This window comes from Lepidochelys kempii, chromosome 6 (assembly GCF_965140285.1).
Source record: "Lepidochelys kempii isolate rLepKem1 chromosome 6, rLepKem1.hap1, whole genome shotgun sequence".
NCBI lineage: Eukaryota > Metazoa > Chordata > Testudines > Cheloniidae > Lepidochelys > Lepidochelys kempii.
In genome coordinates this window covers 10,524,432-10,535,077 of record NC_136385.1, presented here as the reverse complement: position 1 = coordinate 10,535,077, position 10,646 = coordinate 10,524,432, and the positions used below count along the sequence as shown (strand labels likewise).

The 10,646-nt window shown below is 55.8% G+C and overlaps 1 protein-coding gene across 1 annotated transcript in view; it reads left to right on the top strand.

The window, feature by feature from the left end:
- The window catches only part of ITGAL (integrin subunit alpha L), a 28,197-nt gene that overhangs the window by 1,954 nt on the left and 15,597 nt on the right, over nt 1-10,646 (top strand). The window contains exons 2-4 of the mRNA XM_073350385.2: nt 9,512-9,620; nt 10,135-10,229; nt 10,315-10,379. Of these exons, the coding sequence (XP_073206486.2) occupies nt 9,512-9,620; nt 10,135-10,229; nt 10,315-10,379 (269 nt within the window). The remainder of the gene's footprint in view (nt 1-9,511; nt 9,621-10,134; nt 10,230-10,314; nt 10,380-10,646) is intronic.

Genomic DNA, 10,646 nt, shown 5'->3' with positions numbered 1-10,646 from the left:
AAAGAGCTCCCTGCTGCTTTTCCTTACCTGTTGGAGCTTCTTTTGTTTTTCTTCCTGCTTGATGTCTCTCTTTACGGCATAAATGCAAATTAAGCAGAGCACCCTTTCCTTTGTTTGAGACAGGGCCTGTTTGCCAACCTCAGTTTGGAATATCTGCTATTAACGCCAAAATCTTATAACTTCCCATACAATGCTGCCAGACCTATTTTATCAGGACAGTATTGACCAGCAAATTTTGACTTTTCAAATGATATCTCACAAGGCAAACTTTGTAAAAGATTGTCACAATAGAGGTGTAGGGGGTGGGCATAGGGGTACATTCTGTCACAGCCCCCAGCCAGATGCCCTCAGTCATCAGCGTTGCCCCAAACTGGATGCCTTAGGTCAACAGAGATACACCAGCCTGGACACCCTTGATTCTTAGCGACACCCTAGGCCAGATGCCTTTATTAATTTCAGCCATCCTGGACTTGATGCCCTCAATCGTTAGTGATGCCCCAGGCTGGACACCTGCAACTTTGTCATTGTACCCAATCAGTTTTTCCCTAAACACTGCCCAACTTTTCAGTCCTTTTCAGTGTGTGTTTAGTGCGGGGGGGGGCCTCCCCTCCTGCCAGTGAAACCTCCAGCTGAGCCACGGTGGCTGTTCAGAGGGGAAACAGCAGCACCTGGGGACAGCTCAGATCTCAGGCTGGATGTGTCTCAGGCCTCTGAGTGCTTGCGGCTCCCTCTCTGCAGGGGTGCCCGGCCCTGAGAAGCCTGTGAACCCCAGGGATCGTGGGGCACAAGGGCAAATCCTTCCCACACCCCGAGTCTACCCTGGGGAGTCAGCGGGTTAAGACGATGAATGGACTCCTCTTCTGAAAGGTCCAGCCCCTGCCTAGCTCTCCTGCCTGCCACAATCCCCACTGGCCTCCCTGCTGCACGGCATTCACCCCCAATCCTGCTCACACCAGTGCCCCCACCGGTGCTCCCTCCGCATTGTGGGAACCCCTCCTCCTGCCCCCTAACTAGCACCCCTAATCTGTGATCCCTCCCCATTGCAGGAATCCGTCCCCTGTCCCCCCCACCAGCACCCCTAATCTGTGATCCCTCCCCATTGCAGACAGCCCTCCCCTACCACCCGAACTAGCTCCCCAGTCTGTGATCCCTCCCCGTTCCTGTAGCTTGTGTAGTCGCAGTTCACCACCTGCGCTCTGAAAAAACCCACCTCCACGAGGGGCGTAGCTACTGTCTCCACTGGCATTTTACAGCGCTCAAACCTGCAGCCCTGGGGGAGGAGGGGGCTTTCACCCCCCCCCCCCCCAAGTGAGAAAGTTGCAGCGCTGAACAGCGCCAGAGGAGACAAGCCCTAAGAATCTTACCTCTCCAGCCTTCAGGACACCTGGGTTCTTCGTGCCCTCGGGCCGAGAGCGAGGCAGTGTTGTCAACTCACCATATTTCACATAAAGCCCCAGCTGCTTGCGTCGTGTTTTAGATGCGAATCGTGTCTTTTGTATTGTAAAACACAGCGCACCTCTCCAGCCCTTGTCTTGGGGAAAGACACGAGCAAGAGTGACCCTTGGCGGCTCAGATGTCAAATAAGGAAAACCACAAATTTATCATTGTGAAAAAAAACAACCCCACCCAAGACACTTTAAGCCAATCTTATGATTTCAGGGGACCTGGTGTATGATTTTTGAATGCTTGGGAATGGCAATCCTGCAGCGGGACCCTAGAGGTTAAAACAAAAAAACCACCCCGGCTTTCTGTCAGCTTGTACTAGGATATCAAAAACAGCTATTTCCTTGTGGCGTGTGGTTTGGCGTGTGTGAAGAAAGCGCACAAGCTGAACCTTTGCTTTCTCCACACTGACTTCCTGTAACAGCGGGGGGGGGTGGCAAACCGTGTGGGAGGGCTAACAGGTTGGGGCTGGGAGCCAGGAGTCCTGGGTTCAGTCCCCAGCTCCGGAAGGGGAGTGGGGTCTAGTGGGTTGTAGCCGGGCGGGGGCTGGGAGTCAGGGCGCCTGGGTTCTACCCCTGCTTTGTCTCCCGTTGGCCTGCGATGGAATGAAAATGCCTTTCACGGCCCGCAAGGCCACATCTATCCGTGCAGCTGCGCGGTAATAACAATCCCAGCGGCTCTCAACCTTTCCAGGTGACTGGACCCCTCTCAGGAGTCAGATTTATCTTGTGTACCCCCAAGTTTCACCTCCACCTAAAAACGACTGGCTTACAAAACCAGACATAAACATACAAAAGGGTCGTAGCCACACTAGTACTGAACAACGGCTGCCTGGCTCATCGTTACCATATAATTATCAAATAAAGCCACTGGGATATAAATATTGCATTTACATTTCAGGGTATGGAGCGGTCTAGACAAGTCATTGGCTACATGAAATTTTAGTTTGTACTGACTTCACTAGTGTTTTTTATGTAGCCTCTTGTGAAATCCAGATGAGGTGATGTACCCCCTGGAAGACCTCTGCGTACCCTCAGGGGTATGCGTTCCCCGGCTGAGAACCACTGTCCCGTTGTCATGAAAAGCCCACTTCTACAAGCGGCAGAGTCCCACCCCTCAGTTACATAAGTTATGCCAACAGAGGCTTAGTGTAGACAGCGCTTCTACCACAGACTAGCCCCGTTGCTTATTTCACATGCGGGCTTTCAACACAGCAGGGCCTCTTCCTCTTTCAGTTATCATCACCTGCAGCTAGGAAACCAGCTGGGGCTGGGGGCAGGCGGTTAACGCAGGGGCAAGCACTTAGAAACGCGAGGGCGCGTAGGGGGGTGAGAAAGACAGATTATAGTGGGGTGCTAGGAGCACCCTAGCTAAGGCTCAGAGAGCCTGCAGCTTGACAGCGGATTTCTCTAAATGCTCTAAAATCCCCACACCGACTGGATTTGGCTTGAAAACTGCTCTGGCCTGAGGGCTGCGGGGTAGGGATAATGGTCCAGATGTGAGGGGAGGGGAGTTTCTAATGTTTCGGAGGCTCGAACGCTCCGCAAACTGATTGCCCATGGAGCTGTGATCCGGGGTCAAAGCTGGCTCTTTAATCCCTTGAGACCAGCGATACAAGGCACTTGCTGCCTTGTGGCTTTTGAAACTAAGCACCACCCACGGGCTGTGAGTCGGAGGCTCTTTGTACACTGCAGCGTGTGTCGGTGTAACTTATGTGACACGCGGGGGCTGGAGCAGTGAAGCTGACGGGAAAGCTCTCTCCCGTCAGTTTAGGGCAGCTTGATTAGAGAGATAATGGCGGTGGAGCTGCGTGGCTTTGTGAGCTCTCTCGGGTAGCCGTAGCCTGAGTCGGGCCTGGGGGAGCAGTCTGAGCATCGTGTGTTGTGTGACCTAGCTGTTCTCAGGCTGCGGAGGGCTCCTAATGGAAGTTTGGCTTCGGTATTTCAAAGTCCACAAGCAGATTCATATTTTATTCCAGTAAATTCACTGACAGCCACCTTCGTTAGCTCAGAGTTAAGGTGTCCCGGGGCTGTCTCATGCCCTTCCAGAATGCTGAGTTCAGCAAAGCACAACCTCCGAAAACCAGGAAATATAGAGTTAAGGTAAACGCCCACATAACCTTAACTCTGCCCTCTTTGAGTGATGCCCCAACGTCATGGGCAGCGGGTAGCATAGGCAGGGGAAAGCTGTGCCTCCCCAAACAGCATGGCATGGCCCCGCCCACACTCGTCCCTCAGGCTCCCTCCTGCCTGCTTCAGTTCCCTTCCCGCCGGCCCTCTTCTGTGGCCGAGAGGCTGGGGCCGGCAGGCTGGGGCTGGTGCACACAAAGCCCAGGGCTGGGGAGCTCCGGGTTTGGGGTTGGGGGTGCTCTGGCCGCGCCACCCACCCGGCACTCCAGGGCTGGGGGCGTGTTGCGGGGGGGCAGCGGCTGTGTGTGGGGGTGCTCCTGGCTCCAGCGGGGCAGGGAGGATAGGAGGGGCGGGGCCTCGGGCAGAGGGGACAGGGGCTAGCCTCCCCCAAGGATGCATTCACCCATCGCCCATGCCCGACGTGCTCATAACACACACACTGACCCTCCGCCTTTGTGCCATACTGAACAGGCGCGCCCTACACTCACTTAGCCTGGTCCACAGAAAGAACCCCCCCATCAGCTAAATTTTGCATCCCCTGTAGCACCCCCGTCACCTTCATGCGCCCGGTGCTGTCCGGCACTCTGCTTTCACTTACCCTCCTTTCAACCCACAGAGCACGCTCACCTCCCACCTCATCAATCAATCACCTCTAATCAAGCCCCCGGGCAAGAAGACCCCTGTGCCCTGCTACTGACACACCCTACACTACACAGGGCTGTAATGACTGGATCTCCCAAGACACATGTGCAGGGCCGCCCAGAGGATTCAGGGGGCCTGGAGTCTTCGGCGGCGGGGGTCCTTCCGCTCCGGGTCTTCGGGGCACTTCGCTGAAGAAGCGGTGGCGGGTCCTTCACTCCGGGTGTGTTCGGTGGCACTGAAGGACCCGCTGCTGAAGTGCCACCGAAAATTCTCCTGGGGGCCCCTGAAAACTCTCATGGGGGCCCCTGAGGGGCCCGGGGCCTGGGGCAAATTGCCCCACTTGCCTCCCGCCCCCTCTGGGCAGCCCTGCACACGTGCGCCTCTTTGATCACATACACGGAGTCAGGGAGAGGGGCTCACAACTCCCCCCCCGGCCCCAATCAGCTTATACAATCACAGCTCTGCCAAGCTGCTCCAACTAATCCCGCCATCATTCAGCATAGCTACTCCCAGTACAGGGAATGCAGCTGCAGTGCATGCAGATAATTCCCTGGGGCTCTTGCCAGCCCCGGGGGGGCATAGTTAAGGTTACCGGAGCATTTGCCTTCACTTTATATTTCCTGGTTTGCAGAGGTTCAAGTTTTGCTGAACGCAATGTTATGGGAGGACCCAAGAGAGCCTCAGGCAGCCTTCCCTCTGTGTTTATGAAGATTTTTGAACAGAAAGAAGCGTTATTCGTGGGAGTTGGTGGTCATTTAGGCAGTTGTAATGCTACTGTGGTTAATGAATGTAATGACACCACCTACTCGCGCACGGTGCTTTGGCTCAGTACATTGAGAAAGGAGGTAAATATCTTTAGCCCAATATTAGAGGTGGGGGAAATTGAGGGCCAAAGAGGTGAAGAGACTTGGTCAAGGTCTATCAGCAGCCAAGCCAGGACTGGACCCCGTGACTCCTGATTCCCACGGGTCTCACTGCACAGCCACAGAGTTGCTATGTGATTCCCACCCCTGCATCCCCCCTGTATGTTTTGTTGTGGGGGCAGTCCTGGGTTTACAATGGCACCAGGGTGCCAGGCCCACACTCAGAAGGGGCTCTGGCACCCGGACTGTGGCCCCACCCCACCCATGCTGCGCCATAAAGCCCCGCCCACACTCGGCCTCTTCCCCCTGAGGCCCCGCCCACCACTCGCTCCGCTCCACTCCCTCCCCCAGGGCCTTGGGGGGAAGAGGCCGAGCAGGGGGCAGGGTCTTGGGGGGGACCCTTGCGGGGAAGAGGCCGAGTGGGGGGCAGGGTTTCAGGGCGGGGCATGGGCGGAGCAGGGGGCAGGGCCATCATCTGGGTGCCTGGGCCCATAAAAGATTAATCTGGCCCTGCGTGGAGCGCTGGGGTTAAGGATCCTGCTTTGAAATGTTTGCAGTGTGTAGCTGCTAACAGGGCGGGTGAGAGAAACCTCAGACATGGGCCGTGCCCCAAATACTGTATGAAATTAGTCATCAGCAAGTGCTTTGTTGTGTCCAGATCCCCAGCCCAGGATAATGCTGAAAGGGGGGCGGCTGGAGGAAAGGGGCTGTGCACACCCCAGAGAGGTGCCAAGTGGCGTCTCAGATGGAGTGTGAACTGCTCCATTCACCTCAGTGGGTGTTCCCATCCCTCACATACACACACACACTGCTGGGGAGCCTGTGATATGCATCGAGCATGCCTGTTCTCAGCTCCTCACGCCAGCCTCAGGCCTGGTCGACACTACAGCGTGAGGGGGACATAGGGCGGCTGATGTCAACCTAACTCTATAAGTGTCTACACTGAAATGTAGCTCCCACCCCCGTGAGTCGCCCACTGCAGCTACTTGCATTGCCTGTTGGCTGTCAGCAGCGTGGTCTTGGTGCCGGGTCCCTATATGCCTGTTCTCAGCTCCCACCCAGAGGAGCAGGGCTGCCCCAGAGGCTGGTTCCTATGGGACTATCAAGGAGAGGGGCTCAGACTTCCATGGTAGACCAGAGCTTCCTCAGATGGCAGCTCATGGGGGCGGGGAGAGAAAGCGCTTCAGACACCCTAGAATGGCTCAGACACCCCCAGACCCCAAACAGGAGGGGAGAATATGGGGCAGGCGCCCCCCTCCTGTAATCCCTCCACTCACTCTGCCACCCAGCCCTATGTCACTTCTCCAGTCCTCACCCCCTTCCCCAACCCCTTGTGATCCCCTTCCCATAATCCCCCCACTTCTTGCCACAGCCCCTCTTCCCCATGCCTTTACCCCTATGTCCCCCTCCCCTCCCAGGAAACATTCACATAGTTCATCTTTTTCTTTAAAAAAACAATAAAAAAATTTGAGCCCCTGCTGAACTCAAGAGTGCCGGTACCCAAACTGACAACAGCCCGTGGACAGGGGCTACCCGCCTGCAGTTCAGCTTCTTGCCAAGGGTCCGGTGTGACGCTATAGGGCCGGGGCACAGGGCAGGAGATCAGTGACCTTAGCAGGTCCCCCGGGGGCCAATCAGGGCCTGGGACTAATTTCTCTCTGACGAGCCTCTTCACAAGTCTTTCTGCCCGTGGAATCCGATTGGTTCACAGCTGTTAGGCACACTCCCATCGAAAGTGCCAAACTCTGTTTCAGATCCCATTTGGATTCCCCGTAGGGACAGAGGGATCTCATGCAGTAGTAGGGTGACCAGACAGTAAATGTGACAAATTGGGACAGGGGGTGGGAGGTAATAGGCCCCTATATCATAGAATCATAGAATATCAGGGTTGGAAGGGACTTCAGGAGGTCATCTAGTCCAACCCCCTGCTCGAAGCAGGACCAATCCCCAAGTAAATCATCCCAGCCAGGGCTTTGTCAAGCCTGACCTTAAAAACTTCTAAGGAAGGGGATTCCACCACCTCCCTAGGTAACGCATTCCAGTGTTTCACCACCCTCCTAGTGAAAAAGTTTTTCCTAATATCCAACCTAAATCTCCCCCACTGCAACTTGAGACCATTACTCCTTGTCCTGTCATCTGCTATCACTCAGAATAGTCTAGATCCATCCTCTTTGGATCCACCTTTCAGGTAGTTAAAAGCAGCTATCAAATCCCCCCTCATTCTTCTCTTCTGCAGACTAAACAATCCCAGTTCCCTCAGCCTCTCCTCATAACTCATGTGTTCCAGCCCCCTAATCATTTTTGTTGCCCTCCGCTGGACTCTTTCCAATTTATCCACATCCTTCTTGTAGTGTGGGGCCCAAAACTGGACACAGTACTCCAGAGGAGGCCTCACCAATGTCGAATAGAGGGGAACGATCACGTCCCTCGATCTGCTGGCAATGCCCCTACTTATACATCCCAAAATGCCATTGGCCTTCTTGGCAACAAGGGCACACTGTTGACTCCTATCCAGCTTCTCATCCACTGTCACCCCTAGGTCCTTTTCTGCCAAACTGCTGCCTAGCCATTCGGTCCCTAGTCTGTAGCTGTGCATTGGATTCTTCCATCCTAAGTGCAGGACTCTGCACTTGTCCTTGTTGAACCTCATCAGATTTCTTTTGGCCCAATCCTCCAATTTGTCTAGGTCCCTCTGTATCCTATCCCTACCCTCCAGCGTATCTACCACTCCTCCCAGTTTAGTGTCATCCACAAACTTGCTGAGGGTGCAATCCACACCATCCTCCAGATCATTTATGAAAATATTGAACAAAACCGGCCCCAGGACAGACCCTTGGGGCACTCCACTTGATACCGACTTGATATAAGAAAAAGCCCTGAATATCAGGACTGTCCCTATAAAATCGGGACATCTAGTCCCCCTATCCGCACCACTGATCAGTTTCACCCCTACAGTTCCAGGGGAAAGGAGATCTGACAGGAATGCCAAATTCTAGAGAAATGACCCCACTGGGGGTGTGTAGGGGCCAGGAGAGGGCTCGAGTTGGTAACCAAGCGGCCGTGCTGTGATCCCTGGTGTCCACACCCTACCAACCACTTCCTCAAGTCAAAAACCTGGGAAATTCCTCCCCAACTACTTGGTTAAGGCAGAGTTCTGGTTGCCCCTGTGCCCTTCCCAGAAGTGGAGAGCAGCTAAATGTAACCCTCTGCAAATGGGACATGCAGCAGTAAGGGATACGCCACCCCCCGGAATGTAACCTTAACTCTGCCCCCAAGGAGCGATGCCCCAACTCACCCCGGGCAGATGTGGTGCCGCTCTCCTCCCAGCTAGGACAGAGCACTGTGGGGACACAGAGCGTGTCCTCACTGAGCCACCTTCAGGGCAGGCTTAGGGAACAGCCCCAACCTCTGGAGCCTCTGGAAGCTCCCCTTCACTCCCCCCGGCCTTGCAGTGCATGGTCACCTATCTTCTCATCCCCACAGCAAGAAGAGGCAACTGCGTTCCCCGCCCACCACAAACCACATAGATCATCCCAGGAACAAGGCGTCCCTGATCACCCTGGGGACAGATGCCCCTCTCCTCCTAGGACAGTGCAGCCCACCTGCCCAGCCAATCCAGCTGGCCATAGCACAGAGCATGTACAGACAATGGCAGAATCAGTCCCAATGGGCAGCCCTAGTGGCCTAATGGATAAGGCCTTGGCTTCCTAAGCCAGAGATTTTGGGTTCAAGTCCCATCTGGGGTGAAAAACTACCCTACTCACAGGATGGGGGCATGGGACATGGCGCCCCAGGCTGGCTCTTGGGGACAGGGAATGGGACCCTCTAGGCTCCAAGGTGGGGGGACTAGCTGGCTCAGGGGGGCAAGGACATTCTGACTGGGCACCTGTTCAGTGGTTCCCTGTGTGAGGTGAGTTTACTGGGTCTCAGCACAAATTTCCCCTGTCCTGCAAGTTTCACTAACCAGTCCCCCTTGCTCCCTGAGGGCTGGACGGAGTACAGAGACCGACCTCCCATCAAGTGGGGGCTCTCCCCGGGCCCCCCAACCTAGGCACTGGGAGGTCTCCTGTCAGCTAGTTGCACACTGACTGCAACATGATGCAAGCAGGGTGGAGAGGTGTTAAATGACACCGGGGGGACTAGGCTGGGAGTGGGGCTGGCCTCAGCCCACAAGTCACAAACCACACGGTGCAGATGACATAACCAAGGCAGGGTTCCTGTGCGAGCTTGAAAGGCAGAGCGAAAGGATATGGCAATAGGTCAGGGTTCTTGGCAGCTAGGCGTCACCTCTTCGGGGGATGAAGGGATCAAAGGGGTTAAGGGCAGGGTTAGGGTTTGAGGGGTTGAGTAGCGGTGTCCCCACTCTGGATGGGGAGGTGGCTGTGCAGGAGGATGCTCTGATCCAGTTTCCTTCAATACCCCACTCCGCTGTAGGGCCAGCCCCCACCCTGGGGTACAACATTGACACCGTCCACCCGGAGGTGCTCGCCCCCAAGGCCAGTAGGACTTTCGGGTACCAGGTGCTGCAGTTCAAAGATGCAAGGTAAGAGACCCACCCTGCACTGCAAGAAAGACCCAGAGTTAAAGGGGGCTGGGAATCAGGACTCCTGGGTTCTATCCCCAGCTCTGGGAGGGCAGTGGGGCCAGAGCAGGGGGCGGGGAGTCAGGACTCCAGACTGTGGGGATTGCCAGGCCCCTGCCCACTCTTTCCTGGTGGGATTCCCCCCCAGCTTGTGTATGATCCCTACTGGGTCATGCACAAACCATGATGCTGACTCCCTCTTCCCCTTTCACTACCCAAATGCATGCTGCATCCACCAGGGCTAATTGGGAAGTGAGAGTATGTCAGGGGGCCACAGCAGGCAGCACTGGGGTGGGGTGACCCAATGAAGGACTAACTGGAACACAGAAATCAGGAAGGAGGTGGGGTCTCATCATGTGTTAGAGCAGGGAGGGGGCTGGGAGTCAGGACGCCTGGGTTCTATCCCCACCCTCTGTAGGGTCCCTGGCAAGCAGGTATTTCCCACCCCCGGCGTCTGATCTGCCTTGTTTTACAGCATCATCGTGGGAGCGCCAGGTGACCAGAACTCCACAGGGCAGTTGTACCAGTGTGCTGTGAAGAAAGGCTCCTGCCAGGTCATCCCATTGCCGGGTGGGTCTGGGGAGAAATCAGGGCGGCAGGGGGCACGGGGCACTGGACAGGGCGAAGCACTGACCCCATTTCCCTCTCCTTGCAGAGAGTGCTCAAATGGCGCATCTTGGCATGGCACTGGCGAGCAGTGGCTCAGACGCCCAGCTGATTGTGAGTGTGCGGGGGTAGGGGGGGGCATTGGCTGCGGGGCAGGTCCTGATGGGACGTCTCCAGCTCTGCTGGGGAATAGACAGTTGGGGAAGCTCCTGCCTCAGGTGGGGAGAGGCTAGATGGGGCGTCTCCCTCTCTGCCATCCCCTCTTGGATTCTCCTGCTGTTGGGCTCATACCTGGAGACCCAGGCCCCAGCCCCATCTCCCTTCCCGGTCGGGTTTGGCTCAGTCATAGACACTCTGATTTCCAGTCCTATGTGCTTCCCC